At 37.4% G+C, this 20,096-nt stretch overlaps 1 protein-coding gene across 7 annotated transcripts; it reads right to left on the bottom strand.

Moving 5' to 3' along the window:
• Window positions 1-1,904: 1,904 nt before the first annotated feature.
• Window positions 1,905-20,094, bottom strand: LOC309640874 (killer cell lectin-like receptor 2). 7 transcript variants are annotated; one of them, XM_082420321.1, is made up of 8 exons: window positions 18,995-20,055; window positions 17,369-17,485; window positions 15,391-15,480; window positions 13,715-13,957; window positions 10,941-11,083; window positions 8,944-9,050; window positions 6,127-6,275; window positions 1,905-2,017 (listed from the first exon to the last, which is right to left on the bottom strand). In XM_082420321.1, exons 2-7 carry the CDS (start codon window positions 17,481-17,483, stop codon window positions 6,143-6,145), a joined length of 831 nt encoding a protein of 276 aa, XP_082276447.1. In that variant the 5' UTR covers window positions 17,484-17,485; window positions 18,995-20,055; the 3' UTR covers window positions 1,905-2,017; window positions 6,127-6,142. The 7 variants fall into 7 exon arrangements, with proteins under 7 accessions (XP_082276447.1, XP_082276444.1, XP_082276443.1 ...); XM_082420318.1 differs by lacking the exons at window positions 1,905-2,017; window positions 6,127-6,275 and adding exons at window positions 4,800-6,059; window positions 20,074-20,094 and having other exon boundaries at window positions 18,995-19,097; XM_082420319.1 differs by lacking the exon at window positions 1,905-2,017 and adding an exon at window positions 5,908-6,042.
• Between the last annotated feature and the right edge of the window lie 2 nt (window positions 20,095-20,096).

Here is a 20,096-nt window from a genome sequence, read left to right as displayed (position 1 = left end):
GTGGAATAGGAGATCTTGGCATTTTAGAGACATTCTGAAAGTTTCGGTTCTTGTCAGAATTCTTACATATGTTCACACTTTTTAAAGGACCCTGGCTTCTCTCTTCACCTACAGCATGCAAGCCAAAAATAAGTACCTATGAAGTAAAGAGTTTTGATTGATAAGTGGAGGGGAAAAAATAATACCATGGATGAGTAGACAGTGAAAGGAAGGAAGGGGGAAAAGAAAGGAGAGAGGGGGAAATCTTCTGGACAGGATTCACCATTCTAAATGCCATTAAGAACATTTGTGATTCATGAGAACAGGTCAAAATATCAAAACATACATAGGAATTTGGAAGAAGTTGATCTCAAGCCTCATGGATGACTTTGAGGGGGTTCAAGACTTCAGTGGAGGAAGTAATGGCAGATGTGGTGGAAACAGCAAGAGAGCTAGAATTAGAAGTGGAGCCTGAAGATGTGACTGAATTGCTGCCATCTCATGATAAAACTGTAATGGATGAGGAGTTGCTTCTTAGAGATGAGCAAAGAAAGTGGTTTCCTGAGATGGAATCTACTCCTGGTGAAGATGCAGTGATGATTACCGAAATGACAACAAAGGATTTAGAATATTACATAAACTTAGTTGATAAAGCAGCAGAAGGATTTGAGAAGATTGACTCCAACTTTGAAAGAAGTTCTACCGAGGGGAAAATGCTATCCAACAGCACTGCATGCTACAGAGAACTAATTCCTGAAAGGAAGAATCAATTGATGCGGCACACTTCACTGCTGTCTTAGTTTAAGAAACTGCCACTGCCACCCCAACCTTCAGCAACCATGACCCTGATCAGTCAGCAGCTGTCGTCAAATATCGAGGCAAGACCCTCCAGCAGCAAAAAGATTACAACGCACTGGAGGCTCATATGATGGTTAGCATTTTTTAGCAATGAAGCATTTTTAACTAAGGTATGCACATTGTTTTTTAAGACATAATACTATCGCACATTTAATAGACTACAGCAGAGTGTAAACATAACTTTTATATGCCCCCGGAAACCAAAAAAAGTGTGTGGTTCCCTTTATGGCAACATTCACTCTGTTGCAATTCTGACTTGACTGCAGTGTTCTGGAACCAAACCTGCGATGTCTCCGAGGTGTGCCTGTATTATCTCACAGGATGGTTATAATGAGAAAGTGAGAAAGTATATGTGTATCAACCAGAGTCCGGCAAGGAAAACAAATCTCTCTGAGTTTTTAAAACAGAGGGAATTTTATTCAAGGAACTGATTAAGAAGGTGACAGGGGCTTCCCTGGTGGCGCAGTGGTTAAGAATCTGCCTGCCAATGCAGAGGAGACGGGTTCAAGCCCTGGTCTGGGAAGATCCCACATGCCGCGGAGCAACTAGGCCCGTGAGCCACAGTTACTGAGCCTGCGCGTCTGGAGCCTGTGCGCCGCAACAAGAGAGGCCGCGATAGTGAGAGGCCCGCGCAGAGAGGCCCGCGCACTGCAATGAAGAGTGGCCCCCACTCGCCGCAACTAGAGAAAGCCCTCGCACAGAAATGAAGACCCAGCAGAGCCATAAATAAGTAAATAAATAAATAAATTTAAAAAAAAAAAAAGAAGGTGACAAAGATGCCAAGAAACCACTTAAGAATCAATAAGGAAACTCAGAGTTTAGCAATACCGGGAAGCTTCTACTACCCCCTAAACTAGGGTTAAAAGAAAGAGGTGATTTCCTGGAGTCAGGATCACTGGCAGAAGCTAGAACCATGTAGATCTGTCCAATGAGAGGTAGGAACATAGGAGTAACGTAGCTGTTGCTAGAGATACAACCTAAAGTAGAGAGGGGTTAAGACTACCCTGGCTTCTCCCTTCCTCTCATCCTCCAATTTCCTATCAGCATCTCTTATTGACAAAACCCGCCTAGAATCCGGCAGTCCGGTTGTACGGAACACATCTTGTGCACCTTCTCAGATTCTCAGCCTCAGCTTAACACGCCTCTCAGTTCTTAACGACTTGCTTTTACACAGTGGTCCCTGCAATGATCACGGACAGGTGAGACTGCATGTTTCTACTGTCTGAAGTCTACAACTGACGTGTCCAGCTTGGAACACTGTTTCCAGACTCATAAGCACCAAACCACAGGGTATGAGAGCAGGATATGAGAAGCTGTCCACGCTAGGAGTGCAGGTTATTTGTTTTTTGCTTGGGATGTACTATAACCATTGGGAAGCAAGAGCTAGAAAGAAATTGGCACATAAATTTTTTGTTCTCGTCTCCCTTCCCTTGACTGTTTACACTTCCGGTGTTTCTTTAGAGCCACATTCTCCATGGTCGAGTGACCAGTTTTGTCTCTTCGTGGAGCAGTGGCCATCTCACTTATGCATCATCTTGTATTTATTTCCCATCCTCCTTCACCTCACTTCCCCTTTCCCTCAGTTTCACTGCCCTGTAAAGCATTGATATCACTTAAGTTTTGCCTCAGGCTTTGTTTGGTTAAAGACACTGGGAAATGCAGCTTGGAGGGCTTAGCTTCCCAACACCTGTGCACAAACAGGCCCAGAGGGGCATATTCTAACCTCATTGTTCATTGCCATCTTTATATTCGTATTTAAATTTTATGTAACAACTTCATGCGTCCACCTAATATGAGGCTCCTCATTTCTCTAATAGGTCATGAAGCACAAGAGGAGTTATGCAGAGTCTGAACATCTGCAATGGGGGATGTCCCTCAGTGCAGTTGAGTCTTAGCTCCCTTATATGCCTAGTATGGCAGGATTCATTAATGGGGAGTTAAATAAGTGCAATAGCCCAGAGATCCTAAGGTAAAGGAGGACCTAAGGAAGAGAGGCTAATTAAATAAAACTTGTATGTAAAGTAAAGTAAGAAAGGAACAGTTGGAAGGGGTCATTACACTAGATAAGGGATCCCAATTAGCTGAGGCATTAGCTTCATGAGACAAATGAGTGGTAGAAGTAGAAAGTGATAAATATGAACTATGGCTTCATGACCTATTACAGAGGTGAGGCTATTGGTAGCTATTTTTTACAGGTATTTTTATAGCTATATTTTTTATAGTTATGTCAATATGAGAAGCAATTATATCTTTTTTCTTCTTCCTTTTCCACTGCCACTTTGTGTCAACGTAAGAAGTGATGGTGGAATTTATCATTGTAATTCAGTCTTCCAAACTATGAGGGGCCGCATCTAGAGCTGATGGGGAAGACTGTATCAATTGGAAGCCTGCTACTTGAGGTAGACATGATTAATGAGGCTTTGTGTCTCTCCTTTTGTGGAGAGGGTGAGACCCTCTCTCTTGGTATAGCAGATAGTTGCCTTATATGAGGATGGATACAATCCTTCCTTTCATTAGATGGCACCATCTTAGCCCAGAGTTCCTTGGAAAACAGAGCCTGAGGCAAAAGGCTCAACACCTAATGCCACAACACCTAATGGCGGGAAGAGGTAAAATCCAAAGGAAGCAAGAAGGAGAGGCAAAAGGAAAGGGAGACGATGAGTCAGGGAAAGAAGAAAAGGGAGTACAAGACGGCACATTTTCAGGCTGGCCACAGGTGCACAAGAAATCATTTTTTACTCATTCAAATGGAACATCTCTGAGGGGTCGTTACACAAACCCTGCATCTCCAAACAGTCCATCAGGTTGAAGGACATGGCTATCAACTCACTGGCAGCTTCTTTCCTATCTCCTTTTTCTGGTGAAAATTTGCCATATAGGGCCTCTATATCCCTGCATTTCTGGATTGTGTTAGCTGAAGGCTTCAAGCAACCTCTGGAAAGCCACAGCTTCTGAGGGGTCTGAGCACTGGATCTGCTGTGGCTCCTGCCACTGTAGACATGATGGAGGCCACGCCACAATCTGGCGGTTGTACACGTAATGATAACCTATTTTTACAACCATGGGTACAAAACAAGCATTGCTGGGGCTGCTTTGGCTAGGAAGTTAGGCAAGCATCCAGGAGAGTGAGATAGATGGGACTGAGAGATCAGGAAAAGCACCTAAGCTAGGTCCAGTATGTTGCCCTGTGATGGTAGATGCTTGAATCTTTATATTAAAAGCTTTACAAATGTTCTAGATTTAACTTTGATCTAACACAGGTAAAGACCTAAGTTTGACAAAAGGATATACAAGCCCTTGTTTAAGAAGCCAGGACAATAAAAGAAGTTAAATTCAAAATAAGTAGAAGAGAGGAAATAAGATAAAAATAAAAGATAAATAAGATGGAAAGTGGGCAAACTTTTAAAACTTCAATGAAACAAAAAGCTGATTTCATCAATAAGATTAATAAAGTTGATATAAATCTCTAGCTAGACTGGTCAAGAAAGAAAAACACAGATTCAGTAATATCAGAAATACAAACAATATCAGAAAAGAAAGGACATCATTACAGATCCTACAAACAGGAAACAGATAATAAGGGAATATTATTGTTATGGGTTGAATTGTGTCCTCCACAAAGATATGTTTAAGTCCTAACTCCTGCACCTATAAATGTGACCTTATTTGGAAATAGGGTCTTTGTAGATGTAATCAAGTTAAGATGAGGTCAGTAGAGTGGGCCCTAACACAATATGACTGGTGTCCTGGGCTTCCTTGGTGGCGCAGTGGTTAAGAATCTGCCTGCCAATGCAAGGGATGTGGAACTCTCATATTTTGCTAATGAGAAAGTAAAATGATACAACCACATTGGAAAACAATTTAGAAGTTTCTTATGAAATATGCACTTACCATAGGACTCAGCAATCAAACTCCTAAGTATTTAATAAAAAAGAAATGAAAACATGCGTTCACACAGAGGCTTGCACGTAAACGCTCATAGCAGGTTTATTCATAACAGCCAAAAACTGGAAACACGTCAAATGTCCAAACATGGATGAACAAACTGTGGTATATCTATACAACGGAATACTACTCAGTAACTGAAAGAATGAACTACTGATACATGAAAGAACATGGAATATGTCAAAAACTTGCTGAGCAAAACCAAGCCAGATACAAAGGAATATATGATGTACAAAAATTCTGTAACAAAGCAGACAAAATTAAATTATAGTCACAGAAAGCATATCACTGGTTGCCTGAGACCAGGTGGGTGGTGAGAGGGAGAAAGGAACTTCTGGAGGTGATGGAAATGTTCTGTGCCTTGATCTGATGGTGTTTGAGAGGTGTATATATTTGTTTAAAACCCATTGACCTCATGACTTAAAATGAATGCATTTTATTGCATGAAAATACAACTCAATAGAGTTGATTTTTAAAATGTCAAGGTCAAGAAAGACAAAGAAATCCTGAAGAAGTGTCCCAGATTAAAGGAGACTAAAGAGACCTCCCAACTAAATGTATCACATGATCCTGAACAAAGAGGAAAAACAGGTATAAATGACGTTAGAGCTACAGTTGAGAAAATTCGAATATGGGCTATAGATGAAATCATAGTACTGTATCAGTGCTAAATTTCCTGATTTTGACAATTGTACTATGGTTATAGAAGACAAAGTCCTTGTTCTTGTGAAATATTTAGACAAATAGATGTAATATCCTGAATTTATTATCAAATGAATCAGCAAGGAGAGAGACAGAGAGAAAAAAAAACTATAAAGGGCACACAGAGTAAAATATAAACAAATGGTAACTATGGGTAAAGGTTATATGAAGGTTCCTTGTACTATTGTTTCAACTATTCAGTAAGTTTGAAATTATAGCAAAATTATTTTTTTTTAATGAGAGTCAAGCATCTAGATGGGGTGGGAGGGAAGATAACTACTTTTTGGTTATTAACTGTGATCTCTCAAAGCCAGAGTCTATTGAAATGATTTATCCTATTGATAAGGAAAAGACCGAGGCTATTTATCAGAGCTCTTTAATTGATTCTGTGGGTGTTTCAGGGAAAGAGAGAGTAATTCCTCAAGGCCATTAAAGAGAGGGGTAACTGCTCTCCAAAGACAAAATGATTCTCTCTTCCCCAAGAAGACAGATGGCATCTGATGTCTTTAACCATAGTCCAAAAGAGCATTTTCTTCGTCCTCCATCTCATCTCTGTTTCTACAGTGGACAAAGTCCTGCAGTCAAAAACAAAATTACTACAGGAAACCAACAACAACAGAAAAAGACAAAATTCCATTTCACCTTTTCTCCTTAGTGTCTATTTGAAGCAATCAATTCTCTTCTCACAGATACAGTTATAGGTGTTAGAGCAATCAATATTTGCTATTCTTGTTGAGGTTAAAAATGCACATTCTCCTCTCCCAGAAGAAGAAGTCATTATTGCCAAATTACTGTAGAACAGAAAACATGCATGGCCAGCTGTTTAATTCTGAAGGTTACAATAACATAAATCATATTTTTAAGTCTGTTGCCTAAAGATCTGGAATATGGAAATATTAAACATAACTTTATCACTAAAGATTTTCTACTTCTCTTAGCCCACTGAATAGAATAACATACTCTTGATCACACCCATAACCTCCCGTTTTGTTCCACACTGGGAATTTTTGATCAGAGAGCAATATTGCTATGCTGGGATCATGATACAGCAACCTGCTTTCCTATGTTAATTATTTCAATAAAAGTGAGAGATTTAAAAGGAGAGGAGCTAAATTTCTGTGACACAGATAACAAGGTCTCATGTGCATACACTTTAAACAGAAAAAAGTAGAATTGGAATATAGTCAGAGATGAAGTTGTTTAATTGATGTTTTTATGTGTTTTATTTCTTTTCCTTCCCCACCCTATCGCTAACAGTTATTAACTAAAACACGAAAATTCACTGAAAAACATCTAAAGCAGGACCTCTATTTCAGCAAAGTGGTGGATTAGGTGAGAACTATCTTCCTACTGAAAATACTTTAAAATGCTGAATAAAAACAAATTTTAAAACCTCTTCAATAAGTTAATGAACTGGCAAAAAGCAGATTCACACTCAGGCTGAGGGTTAAGTAAAGATGGAAACCCAGAAGGGTAAGTGAGGCACTGAAGCCAGTTTTTCCCTTAATTGATGTAGCAGGCTGAATAATGAATTCAACCCCAGATGGGGATTCTATACAGAAAATAAGCTACAAAGTGTTGAGACCAAAGGGATATATCTCAGTATAAACCTTAGAACTGTCTTGGACATTGGATTTAAGTAGAAAAGAAAAAGAATAATCCCACCTAACAATCCAAAATCACAAACCACCCCTCATGCAATTTGCATTTGCTGTATTACTTAGGAATATTCGAATCTGCTATAGGTAAAAAGAGAAACAATTAAGGAAGATAAATGAAACTAAGTAGCTTGTGAGGCATAGGCAGAAAGTAGGAGATGTGTTAAGTACAGATAAGTAAGCTAGTAACCTATGTGACATGTTAGGTGTAGATACAGTAAGTAGAGCCCATGTGTGCTCAACACAGAAAAGGAGGAAAGAATCAAATAGATACAAAATATCGTACATAAAATATACATGATGCACATAGATACTCAACATTCATGAGGTCTTAAGTTAGCCACCCACTGGTGACACTCATTCTGGCCCTCTGCCTAAGAAACGCAAGTAAAATCCGTAGCTGCTCATCAGGTTAATTGGAAAGCTGCAACTCTACCCAGGCTTACATGCTCCTGTATCCGCCCAATAGAGAAAATGTGTGTGCTGGCCACGAGAACCTTCTGTCTGTTGAGCCCCCTTTACTCAGCCCCCAAGTCTGGTCCTAGAAACCTTACACCACCGTCAGGGAAGTGTGATGCCACAGAGCCAGGCCATATGAAGAGAGAATAACTCAGGATCCAGGTGATCCTTTTAACCCACTTGCCCCTCATCCTAAGTGTGACAACCTATCCCATCCCATCCAAGTATGATAAGCTATCCCGTGTCTTTCCCCTTGCATAGCGCTACGTGTTTAAAATGGATTTAATTAACTGTGCAATTTGAGCATCTTATTTTAGCCCTGAAAGTGTTCGCCTGAAAGTGTACTCACAGGCTACGGTCACATCAAGGTTATTTCCTGCATGACATCTCTTGTAGGTTTGCGGCCCAGAACTACACTACTGGCAGGGTCCAAATTTAGAATTAAAAATGGCTTAGATTCACAATGCTCCAAGGCATCCAACAAAAGCAAATTCTTTCTTGAGGAAGCCACCTTCATCTAAGTCCTCAAATAATTTCCACAGCAGCTCAAAAAAAAAAAAAATCACTGAACACTACAAAGAAAATGGCATCATGAACAAAAGTCAGTAGAAGTGATAGGTTAGACCCACAAAACTTCAAATATTAAAATTATCAGATACCAAATATAAAAGTAGTGTGATTAATATCTTTCAAGAAATAAAAGACAGCTTGAATATATGAGTAACTAGCAAGAAGATTTGAAAGTGTAAGAGAATTCTTAGAAATAAAAAATGTAACAGTTAAGATTTTTTAAAAAATCATTGAACAGTTCAACGGCAGATTATAACTACATGTAAACCCAAGAGTTTACAAAATACTGCACTTAACAGAAGGACTATAGTGAGGTGTGTGTGTGGGTACGCACGCACGTGTGTATGTTTGGACCTACATTTATGTATATTTATAATTAATATAAACTACTAATTTAAAGGAGTTTCAAATGAATTTTGGGGATACTCAAAACACTCATTCATGGTGGTGGGAGAGATCACCATGGCTAAGTCAGAATGGTCCAATCACATCATATCACCTTACTTTATGATTTGATTTTATTTTGCGTACCTCATAACACATACTTTTGATCATGTGTTTAGCATCATAATTTTATTATTAATAACTCTGTATGACACTTCTCGTCCTTTTTAACTGTACTTCCTGAAACATTTCTTTAATCATTCTCCTTATTCTTACTGATGACCTCTACTTGAAAATGAGTTAAGCCCTGTGAAGCAAGATTCATTTTAGAAACAATCCTTCCAGCCCAACACCAATATTAGAATTTGAATGCATCCCGGAAACTTACAGTCCAGAAGATATGCCATTGTCAATCCATTTCCACTTACTTTCCCTTTCATTAAATGATAAACCAATCCAGTAGGAACTTTGATAAGTCTGGGATTGAAGGAAGATCTATAAAGGAAACAAAACATATCATAGGACTAAATTCCCATCTGTTAGATGAATGAAAATAAGGACAGGTAAAAGACCCAGCTGTTTCTACGACCAGTAGGCTGCTACTTTCTACATGATCCTTCATCCCTCCTTCCTAAAAAAACCCTTCTCCCCTCAACCCCTGTATTTTCATTTTCCAAAGTAATTTTCTTCCAGTAGCTTATTCATTTATGTTACAAATGGCTGCCAGTCTCATAGATTATTTAAAATGTGGAAAAATTTAAAATCTAAATATCTAACAATAGGAGAGTTGTTAAATAATGTATGACACTTTATGAAACCATTCAAAATCATGCTCCAGAAAAAATTTAAAGGTAAAGAAAAATAATCATTACATATTCCAAGTGAAAGAAGGAATCCTCTAAACACATTTATTAAAATAACAAATGTTTGTGGGGACGTGTACATTAGAGCCTTCAGCTTCATAAGAGAAAGACTTGCTGTTGTTCAGTAGTAGGAAGGGGTAAAGGGAAACAGGGCAGTATTTGGAGATATTTACTATGTCCAAAAATGTAATATATCAAAGTGACATAGTACATAATGTCTGATTAAATGACTTAATATATTTTTAAATATAGGTTTAAATTTAACTGTGTTTTACTGCAACAAACATAAAAAATTATTTTATGACTTGACATCATAAATTCTTTTATGTTACAATTTAAAACATCTACTAGATTTGCATATAAATTTTGTGTTGTTTGTCTAAATGATAAGCAGAGATTTCAGAGATCGTTGCAAATATTTCTCTGTAAAAACACATTTTGTGTGTATGGACAGTTTTTATTAGTAATAAATTTAAAAGATAATTTCAATATTATTGTCACTGTATTTTCTCTTTTTTACAATTCTTTTTGAAAGATATACATCTTGATACAATAAATACAAATATTAATCAAGTAAATGTTACCTACAGATGCAATGAAAATCACCATGAAGCTAATTTGTAAAATCGTTACCACTTTTATGTTCCTCATTATTATCTACATTTTGCAAATGGGAAAATTGAGGCCCAGAGAGGTTAAGTAATTTGCCCAAGGTCACCCAGCAAGTAAGTGGCAGAAATGAATTCAGTCCCAGGCAGTTTGGCTCCTGAATTCCTAATAGTAACTACTAGACTATGTTGCCTTTGGGTTCTTAGTTACCGCCTTATAGGAAAAAATAACTGCTGGTTCCAGGCTGCAATTTACCAAAGGGTTAAGTACTTCATCCAAGGAAAGGCATACTTCTCTGTGAGGGGTTCTCCTGCAGAGTCCTAAGAAAAGGAGATGACTGCAAAGACCCCAACTGCATCTTCAAGGGGGTTTCCATTTTGGAAATAACAATGTTCATCATGATAGATAATATGTATTGAATGCTTAGTAAATAGCAAGATCACATGCCCATTAGCAGGCAAGGTCTCCTGGGAGACTTTTTTTTAAATTTTTTTATCTTTGATTCTATGGAAAACAGGAAGGTGTTTGAGAATAGCATTCACCAAGAGGGGAATATTTACTACAGATTTTGATGAAGTCATACTTAGCCCTTCAATTTCAGTGTTCCAGAAGCAATTCCCACTCCCACCCCCTCCAGGAGACAGGGCTTTCTGTATTACAGTCTTCATGTTCTTTGGTTCTTACTTTTAAGTACTTAGCTTAACGAAAGGAAAGACCAAAGATATTTCACCAGGAAAAACTTATTTTTTTTTTGAGACTCTTAACTATACAATTTTTGTTCACTCAACAGACATAACACAAAGAATAACTGAAGGTTCCTCTTTCTAAACTCCCCCATTTCCTCAGTATCTTGGGCCCAAGGGTGAGAGGCAGAGGCCAAGAGAATAAAAGTATGTGTAACCGTCCATGATACCAGTTCCTCTTTATCATCTATCTTCAGAAGAGATGAATTGTAACTTTGGCAAGTCTGTTTACATCCCTTCCAGTCTCTACTTTCAGTGGTAAAGTAGTAACAGTTTACTCCTGGACAGCACCAGTGGCCTTCATTGAGTTTGCCTACAATATACAAGGTGAAACTTTAAATGCCTTTTCATCTGGTATTTTGTTAAGTAGAGCAAGATACTTATCAACTCTCCATAACTAAAAAATCTTAACAGCTATCACTAATGATAATGTGAGGTTCACCAGAAGTTGGGAATGCCAAGAGATATCTGCATTCCCATATTCATCGCAGCACTATTCACAATAGTCGAGAAATGGAAACAACACAAGTGTCCACCGATGGATAAAGAAAATGTGGTCTATTCCTACAAGGGAATATTACTCAGCCTTAAGAAGGAAATCCTGCCATGGGTAACAGCATGGATGAAACTTGAAGATAATTATGCTCAGTGAAATAAGCCAATGACAAAGGGCAAATACTGCATGATTCCACTTATATGAGATATAAAAAGTAGTCAAACTCAGAGAAATAGAAAGTAGAAAAGCGGTAGCTGGGGGAGGGGAAATGGGTTGTTGTTCAATGGGTACACAGTTTCAGTTATGCAAGACGAATAAATTCTAGAGATCTGCTGTACACCATAGTGCTTATAGTCAACAGTACTGAATTGTACACTTAAAAACTTGTTAAAAGGGTAGACCTCACGCTAAGTGTTCTTACCACAAAGAAAAAAGGGACATAAGAAAACTTTTGGAGGTGATGGATATATCTATTACCCTAATTGTGGATAGTTTTACTCATATATACATATGTCTCAACTCATCAAATTGTATACACTAATTATATGCAGCTTTTTGCATATTAATAATACCTCAATAAAACTGTTTTTTAAATAATCAAATTAAATTTAAAAAATTTTTAGGATTCTGTAATGCCTTCTAGATAAAATTAAAATTATTCTTCGGAATTTTTTCTTTTCCTCATACATAATATACCAAATTAAAATATTATTAATCCTTCAAAGTATGTTTACGATTTTTTTTAAATAAATTTATTTATTTTTGGCTGTGTTGGGCCTTCGTTGCTGCACTTGGGTTTTCTCTAGTTGCAGCGAGCGGGGGCTACTCTTCATTGCGGTGCGTGGGCTTCTCATTGTGGTGGCTTCTCTTGTTGCAGAGCTCAGGCTCTAGGTGCACAGGCTTCAGTAGTTGTGGCACGCAGGCTCAGTAGTTGTGGTTCGCGGGCTCTAGAGCACAGGCTCAGTAGTTGCGGCATGCGGACTTAGTTGCTCTGCAGCATGTGGGATCTTCCCGGACCAGGGCTCGAACCCATGTCCTCTGCATTGGCAGGCGGATTGTTAACCACTGTACCACCAGGGAAGTCCCTGTTTATGATTATTTATAGAAGAGAAAAATTGAAAACAGTCTAACAGTCTAATAAAGAAAGCATTTAGGGCTTCCCTGGTGGCGCAGTAGTTGAGAATCTGCCTGCTAATGCAGGGGACACGGGTTCGAGTCCTGGTCTGGGAGGATCCCACATGCCGCGGAGCAACTGGGCCCCGTGCGCCACAGTTGCTGAGCCTGTGTGTCTGGAGCCTGTGCTCCACAACAAGAGAGGCCGCGATAGTGAAGAGGCCCGTGCACCGCGATGAGGAGTGGCCCCCGCTTGCCGCAACTAGAGAAAGCCCTCACGCAGAAACGAAGACCCAACACAGCCAAAAATAAAAAAATATAAAAATAAATAAATAAATAAATAAACATTAAAAAAAAAAAGAAAGCATTTAAATTGTTACAAATATAATGCAATAACACACAACCACTAACAGACATGTTTGTGAGGAGTATTTAAGACTATGGAAAAATGGTCACAGAAGTGAAAAAAACAAGATGTGAACCTTTCTACAGTATGATAACCAATTTTTTTATAGGTAGAGAAAAGTAAAGCTAAAGAAACTAAAAAATAAAATGTTATTAATTCTTCAATAATAGAGACAGTACATTTCTAGTAACTACCACACCTAAATGATATCAAATAAGCAAAATCTCTTTGTAAACGCTAAATACATATTTAGTAGTTGTTGATTAACCAGGGTGATTCATTGCATCTTATGCATGATAACAGAGTTTACTGTATGAGATTTAATATTATTATCTCTTGGATGTTTTTAATAGTATCATCACACAGAGTTGTACAAACATCAACACTCCGGCAGATCTTGCTGATGTACTGGAGGGAGTATATATTGATCACAAATAGACCAAATATCTGAAGTCAGTGCAGAATGGAAACACACACACATACAGTTATCTTTACAACAGCATCCACATGAAAGGCCTTGTGCCCATTTTAGCCTAAGTATATTTTTACTGATAGTCTCCATATTTCATGTCAGCAACAAAGCTGGAGAGCCTGATTTTCCTGCAGGTCCAAAACAATCCAAATTTTCAGGGGTGCTAATATACTATTTCACCTTCTGGGAGCAGAAAGAAAGCAAGAACTGCCATTGACTTTTGGGAAATATAGGGCTCTACTAATCCAAACATGACTCCTGGGGTCTCAATCCCATGTTTGAAATAAGCAAACCCAAATACCCATATTACACCTAAGAGGCACAAATTAAAAGTTATCTAGCAGACCTGGATCCCTAGCATATAACATAAGCCTGTATTAAGCCTCAAAGCTTTTGGAAGGGGAAGAAGTAATGGAAAATTGTGCCATCTTTCATTCAAGATTTCCTCCATACATACCTATATCTCGCCGAAACTTTGAAAAGATCTCCTTTTGTTTATGACATCCCTTCTTTTTTGTAGCAGGTAAGTCCAGTCCCTTTTCTTGCTGAAGGATTTTAGTTTTTAGCATATCATATTCTAAATTCTTATTTATCAAAAGTTGTTCTTTTAAGTAGCTCTCATTTTGCATAACATGGTACTTCTGACTGAGGTTCCGTAGAATTTCCTCCTGTTGATGTTTTTCTTGAATATACTGAAAAACTAAAATTAGTAGTATAGACACAATTTTTAAAGCACTCATAATGCTTAAATGTTGAACTTTAGGACAGGAAAATCTCACTTTGACAACCAACCCATTTCATTCCTTTAATTAGTAGTTTTACATTTAGAAAGTAACACCTCAATAACTTGACCATATAAATTGCAACATCAAATTTCTCACTATAAGCCACCTAAGTGTAGAATAAATAAAGCACGATTTCTGAATAAAATTATGATGGTAACATCTAACCATTCAGTTCAGTTTCTAAGTTAGCACAACATTTACAAATCGGTACCAAAGGACAAACCAGTCAACAGTTAGCAACACATCTTCTGAGTACGAAAATCTGCACTAAACAACATGAAGAAATAGCACCATTATCGTTGGAGCAGATGGAATATCCACAGGAGAAAAGTGAGGAAGATCCAAATAAGTAATTTTGTCTGAGTGCAACATATTGGTAATTTTCCCTAAAGATGTCAAGGAGCTCAAATAAAAGATAAAAGGTTGAATTCAAGGTCATCTAGCATCCATGCATAGAATCACTCTTTTTACTAAATCACTTCTTTATTATATATTTAGAAAAAATTAAGAGTAAGTCATAATTTCTTTTGAACAGTTGTTTCTCAAAGAATTTGTATCTGAGATTCACAGTGATCTAAACTTAGAAGGTGGAATACAATAGTAGTTCCCCCTTATCTGTGGTTTCACTTTCCACGGTTTTAGTTACCCTGTCAACCGCAATCTGAAAATGTTAAATGGAAAATTCCAGAAATAAGTAATTCATAAGTTTTAAATTGCATGCCATTCTGAGTAGTGTGATGAAATCTCGTGCCATCCCTCTTGTCCTCCCCAGGAAGGGGAATCATTCCTTTGTCGAGCATATCCTGCCCTTGTCAGTCACTTAGTAGCCATTATCAGATGACTCTCGAGGTATGCGGTGCTTGTACTCAAGTAACCCTTATTTCACTTAATAATGGTCCAAAAGCACAAGAGTAGTGATGCTGGCAATTCAGATATTCTCTTACTGTGCCTAAATTATAAATTAAACTTTATCATAGGTATGTATGAATAGGAAAAAACATAGTATATACAGGGTTCAGTGCTATCTGCAATTTCAGGCATCCACTGGGGGTCTTAGAAAGTATCTCCCATGGAAAAGGGGTCTACTGTACTAAGTCCTGTATCAGAAGGAATGTTACCATGTCTCATACAGAATGGGACAGCTCATTACAGCTTCAGAGATATTGGAATAGGTAAATAAAATGAAAATGACACTGTGATTATGTCTGGGGAAAAATCACTAAGAAAGAACCACCTGGAACATTCCCTGATTACAGCCATGGAATAATTGATGGAGCATGGTTAATACCTACTCAGTTAGTGGTTATTTCTATGACTAAGACTTGAAGGATGTATTTCAATTACTCACTCTTTGTCCCCAACACTGCGGTTGTCACCAATAGAAGTAAACAGAGGGTCCCAAGAGTCACTGCAATGCCACACCAGGGCACTGAAGACTCTTTAAATAAAGAAGGAAGAAAATGATCATTAGGGATACAGCCTGACCCACTACTCATCTTAACCTGAACACCATTAGAAACATAGAAACAATCGTCTCTGAAAATTTTACAAAAATACATTGTACAAACTGTTTTAATTTGCAATCTAGTAATTATAGTTTTAAAGTTTCAGATTTCTGACTTACAGTCACCCATTTTAGAAATCCTACACACAAGAACAGTCTTGTAAGATTTTTTAAATGCATTCCTTACAAAAGCTCAGATGGCAATAAACACAATACACATGTGAGAATCCACAGTGACATGCATACTTCTTGCTATGATCACAACCAATAATGAAGAGGAAGGAAAAAGCAGTCAATATTCTTGAGAAACTGGTAGCCAATAGTGGGTATTCTGAAGCTGCAAATGTGACTGGGGCCTATCCCTGAAGAACTTTCTAGAAATCGACTTTTCCTTCTTTTTCTTCAATTTTGTTTTTTTCTCTAGCAGTGCTCCATTTTTCCTCCTACTTTTAAGGTCCTCTATATCTGAAAATTGTATCTCTGATGGACACTACATTAAAACAGTAAAAAATTATTCTCAGTTTAGAGTTTGTGACACTATTTGAAGGTACAGAGAGAGAACGGAAAAATTAGAATGCCCCTTTTGATTTGAACATTTTTGTTTCTTCATTGCCATTAAGTTTTGGTAAATATTTAAGACACCTGAAATACCTTTTGTCTAAATAAAAACATTGTTTCTAACGCATATTTTTCATTTCTTCAACATTCTGTAAGACTTTTATTTCTCTAGGATCTGCAATTTTTTTTTTTTTTTTAAGGTTTTTTTAAAATTAATTTATTTATTTTGGCTGCGGACTCTCTCCAGTTGCAGCGAGCGGGAACCATTCCGCCTTGGGGTGCGCGGGCTTCTCACTGCGGTGGCCTCTCTCTTTGCAGAGCACGGGCTCCAGGCGCCAGGCTTCAGGAGTTGTGGCTCACAGGCTCCAGAGCGCAGGCCCAGCATTTGTGGCACACAGGCCCAGTTGCTCCGCGGCATGTGGGATCCTCCCGGACCAGGGCTCGAACCTGTGTCCCCTGCACTGGCAAGCAGATTCTCAACCACTGCACCACCCGGGAAGCCCCTGCAATGTTATCTTGAGACTCTAGTCTGTCTTTTACTTTTAAAATCCTCATGAGGGAATTCCCTGGCAGTCCAGTGGTTAGGACTCCACGCCTCCACTGCTGGGGGCCCAGGTTCCATCCCTGGTCGGGGAACTAAGATCCGGCAAGCCTTTTGGTCCGACCAAAAAAAAAAAAAAAGTCCTCATGAATTTCTCTTGACCAAATTTGAATGAAAACATTCTATTGGGACTTCCCTGGTGGCACAGTGGTTAAGAATCCACCTGCCAATGTAGGGGACACGGGTTCGAGCCCTGGTCTGGGAAGATCCCACATGCTGTGAAGCAACTAAGCCCGTGCGCCACAACTACTGAGCCTGCACTCTAGAGCCCGCGAGCCACATCTACTGAAGCCCACTACTGAAGCCCACGTGCCTAGAGCCCGTGCTCCGCAACAAGAGAAGCCACCGCAATGAGAAGCCCTCGCACGGCAACAAAGAGTAGCCTCCGCTCGCTGCAACCAGAGAAAGCCTACGCACAGCAACAAAGACCCAACATAGCCAAAAATAGATAAATTTATTTTTAAAAAAAATTCTATTACCTTCTCAAATTTAAAAGAATTAATTTCTCCATTCTCACAAAATTAAAAACAAAAAAGATATTAAAGACCATTATGGTTTCATATTACCAAGAACCTAGAATATAGATAGGAACTTTTTATTTCTAATGTCAGAAGTTTGACAATTCATAAGAGATGGGTGAATTTAGACGCTTCAAACATCTACCTTTTCCGTCAGTCTTGCCAGGGCTTTGAGTACTACCAGGCCTTAATCTGTTTTGTGACTCCGAAGGTGACCGAAGAAATCTCAGGACAGAATAAGTCACTTCTTGATCACTCATCTCTAAAGTAAAAAGAGGTATGTATTTTGCATTAAAACTTTGTAACAGAATGATTTCTATCCAAAGAAAAATTAAAAGGTTAGTCTATAGAAACACACCAGGATTAAGATGGATGTGTGTGTGTCTGTGTGTGTGTGTGGACGTGTGTTTATTAACTCCTTCAAGTGCCTAAAGCATGTAGACTGAGCCTGATTTATATAAGAAATGAAAAACTTTCAGTATTTTTGCTAAAGTCATTTGTACTCCTAGTAACTACAGCCATGATTATTAGAAAATACGGAAAGAATTTTTTTAAATTTACCAATAGATTAAATAGGCTGGGTCCTATTCAGTTCAGCTCAAAATGTTCAATGTACATATACACATATGTTAGACAAAGTGATTCCATCCCAAATTACTGAGACACTTTTAAAACTATTAATTCAAAAAACAAAAATTCTATTTTGGGGGGATTCTGAAAAAATATAAATATCTTGGCTTAAAACATATATATATATATACATATATGTGTGTATTCAGGACTACATATCAGTAGTAAAAAGTTCTTACAAGGATTTGAATAGTAAGTCAATGTCAGTTTGAGATAATTATTTCTTGACCCGAATAGATAAATACATTGCATTGTTCTTTTCAACTATAACATGACTCTACCACAGTGTTCCCCAACGTGTATCCCATACACCAGCTGCAAAAAAATTACTGAGGGTTAACACTGAAAATTGGTTAACATTTCAGATTCCAATGTCTCGTGGGAGATGTGCTGAGTAAAAATCTCTCAGGTTAGATCCCAGACACCTGTATTTTTAATCCCCAATGATTATGTGTATATTAAAAGTTTAGAAATAATCTTCTAGTTGCCAGAGAAGCCTATGTGAAAATAAAATTTGTCAGTAGGTAGTCTTTAGTTAATATCCATAAAGGGTTCAATCTATTAGTAGATATCAATATAAAAAATTATTAAATAGTAGATATTTTAAATATACCTTGCTTCTTATATTAATCACTATGAAAAGGTGCTATCCAAGAAACAGGAAATATGGAAAACATATGGCACATGTAACTATATTCTTTAAATTTTTTTAATTTCTAAAAGTTCCTGAACTTGATTATTCACATTTTCCCTAATTTCCTAAGGAAAATGAGTCTTTTCTATTATAGAACCCTCTACGATTGATGAGATATAATATGTAAATCATGAGACCCGAATAAAAAGTAATCCCCTAAATCCCTCTGCTTTATTTTGATAACACAAAGCAAAAATCATAACATATTTTAAAAACAGAAAAAAACCTTCCATGAATGCTGAACTAGTTTTCACATCCTTTAGAGTTAATGCAGTTCTAACCCAATCAATAAAGAATGCTTTCCTATCCATTCCATATTCATGCCAAGTCATTTATAATAAAATGCAATATTCCTAGAATCTTTTTTTCCCTAGAATCTTTTCTTTATAAGTCAGACAAATGAGATATTCAGGTACAAAGATCTGAGGGAATAAAAGCAAATGTTACCTGTATTTGTGCCATGCAGCAAGGCAGGCAGAGAAAGCTGACCCAAAAATTAGGTGAGAGAAGTTGGCCTTTCCAACGCCAGATCCCTTGGGTGCGTGAGTGGCTGAAAGATGGAAGGCAGAAATGAACTGTCTCTGAATGATACTCCAACTCAAAATTTTCTGCCCCTCCTCTTGACCAAAGTGATAAAAGGAAATTGTATGATAAAAGCTGATGTTGACAAGAAAGGAAAACTGGTCATGAGCCATATCTTCCTCCTTTTCAACCAACCAACCACTTGGGTACTCTGCAGAATAGCATTCGAAATCTACATTGGAGGACTGAAAAAATAAAGGAACACAGCTTTGGTGGAAACAAGAAGTAAGATCTTTAACAAAAACTAGCATACTTAAAAGAAACTACTAGCAAAAACTACTGATTAAAATGTATATGCATAAATATAGAGACATCTACACAAGAAATATTATGACTAAACAAATAACCTGTCTCTTAGAAACCTTCTCTTATAGATTGCTATTTGAAAAAAAAATGTTTCTTTTCCCATTGATGTTTAATGCAGATAAATGTATTTTAGAAAGTATTTTAAAACATCCATAATTCCACTATAAAATTTTGGCGTATATGTTTCTAGTTTTTTATCCGTATGTTTACTATCAAAGTTGGTGTCATTCCACACACAATGCTTTTGATCTATTATTTTCTAAGTGTTTCTTCATTTAAAAATATTCATCTAAAATATTATTTTAAAAACAATTGTATAGTTTTTATCCATATAGATTATACCATAATGTATTTAAGCAATCTCGTACTGCTGGACATTTAGGTTGTTTCCAATTTTTTGTGAATATAAAAAAAATTTGTCCTGTACTTACAAATATTTCCTTAGGAAAAAAATTTTTAACAAGAAATTATGGGGCCAAGGGATATATACATTAAAGAACTTTGATACGTATTACCAAATGCCCTCCAGAAAAGTTGTTCCTATTTATACAACACTAGTGTGAAAGTGTTCACATTTGATATTTTTAAGAGATACTGGTGAATTATTCTTCTACTTGAGTTTCATCCACGAATCTTACCTCACATGAAGACCTATAATCTT

This window comes from Balaenoptera physalus (assembly GCF_965194825.1).
Source record: "Balaenoptera physalus genome assembly, chromosome: 13".
NCBI lineage: Eukaryota > Metazoa > Chordata > Mammalia > Artiodactyla > Balaenopteridae > Balaenoptera > Balaenoptera physalus.
Note: the sequence above shows the minus strand (reverse complement) of the source record. Positions and strands in the feature narration are given on the sequence as shown.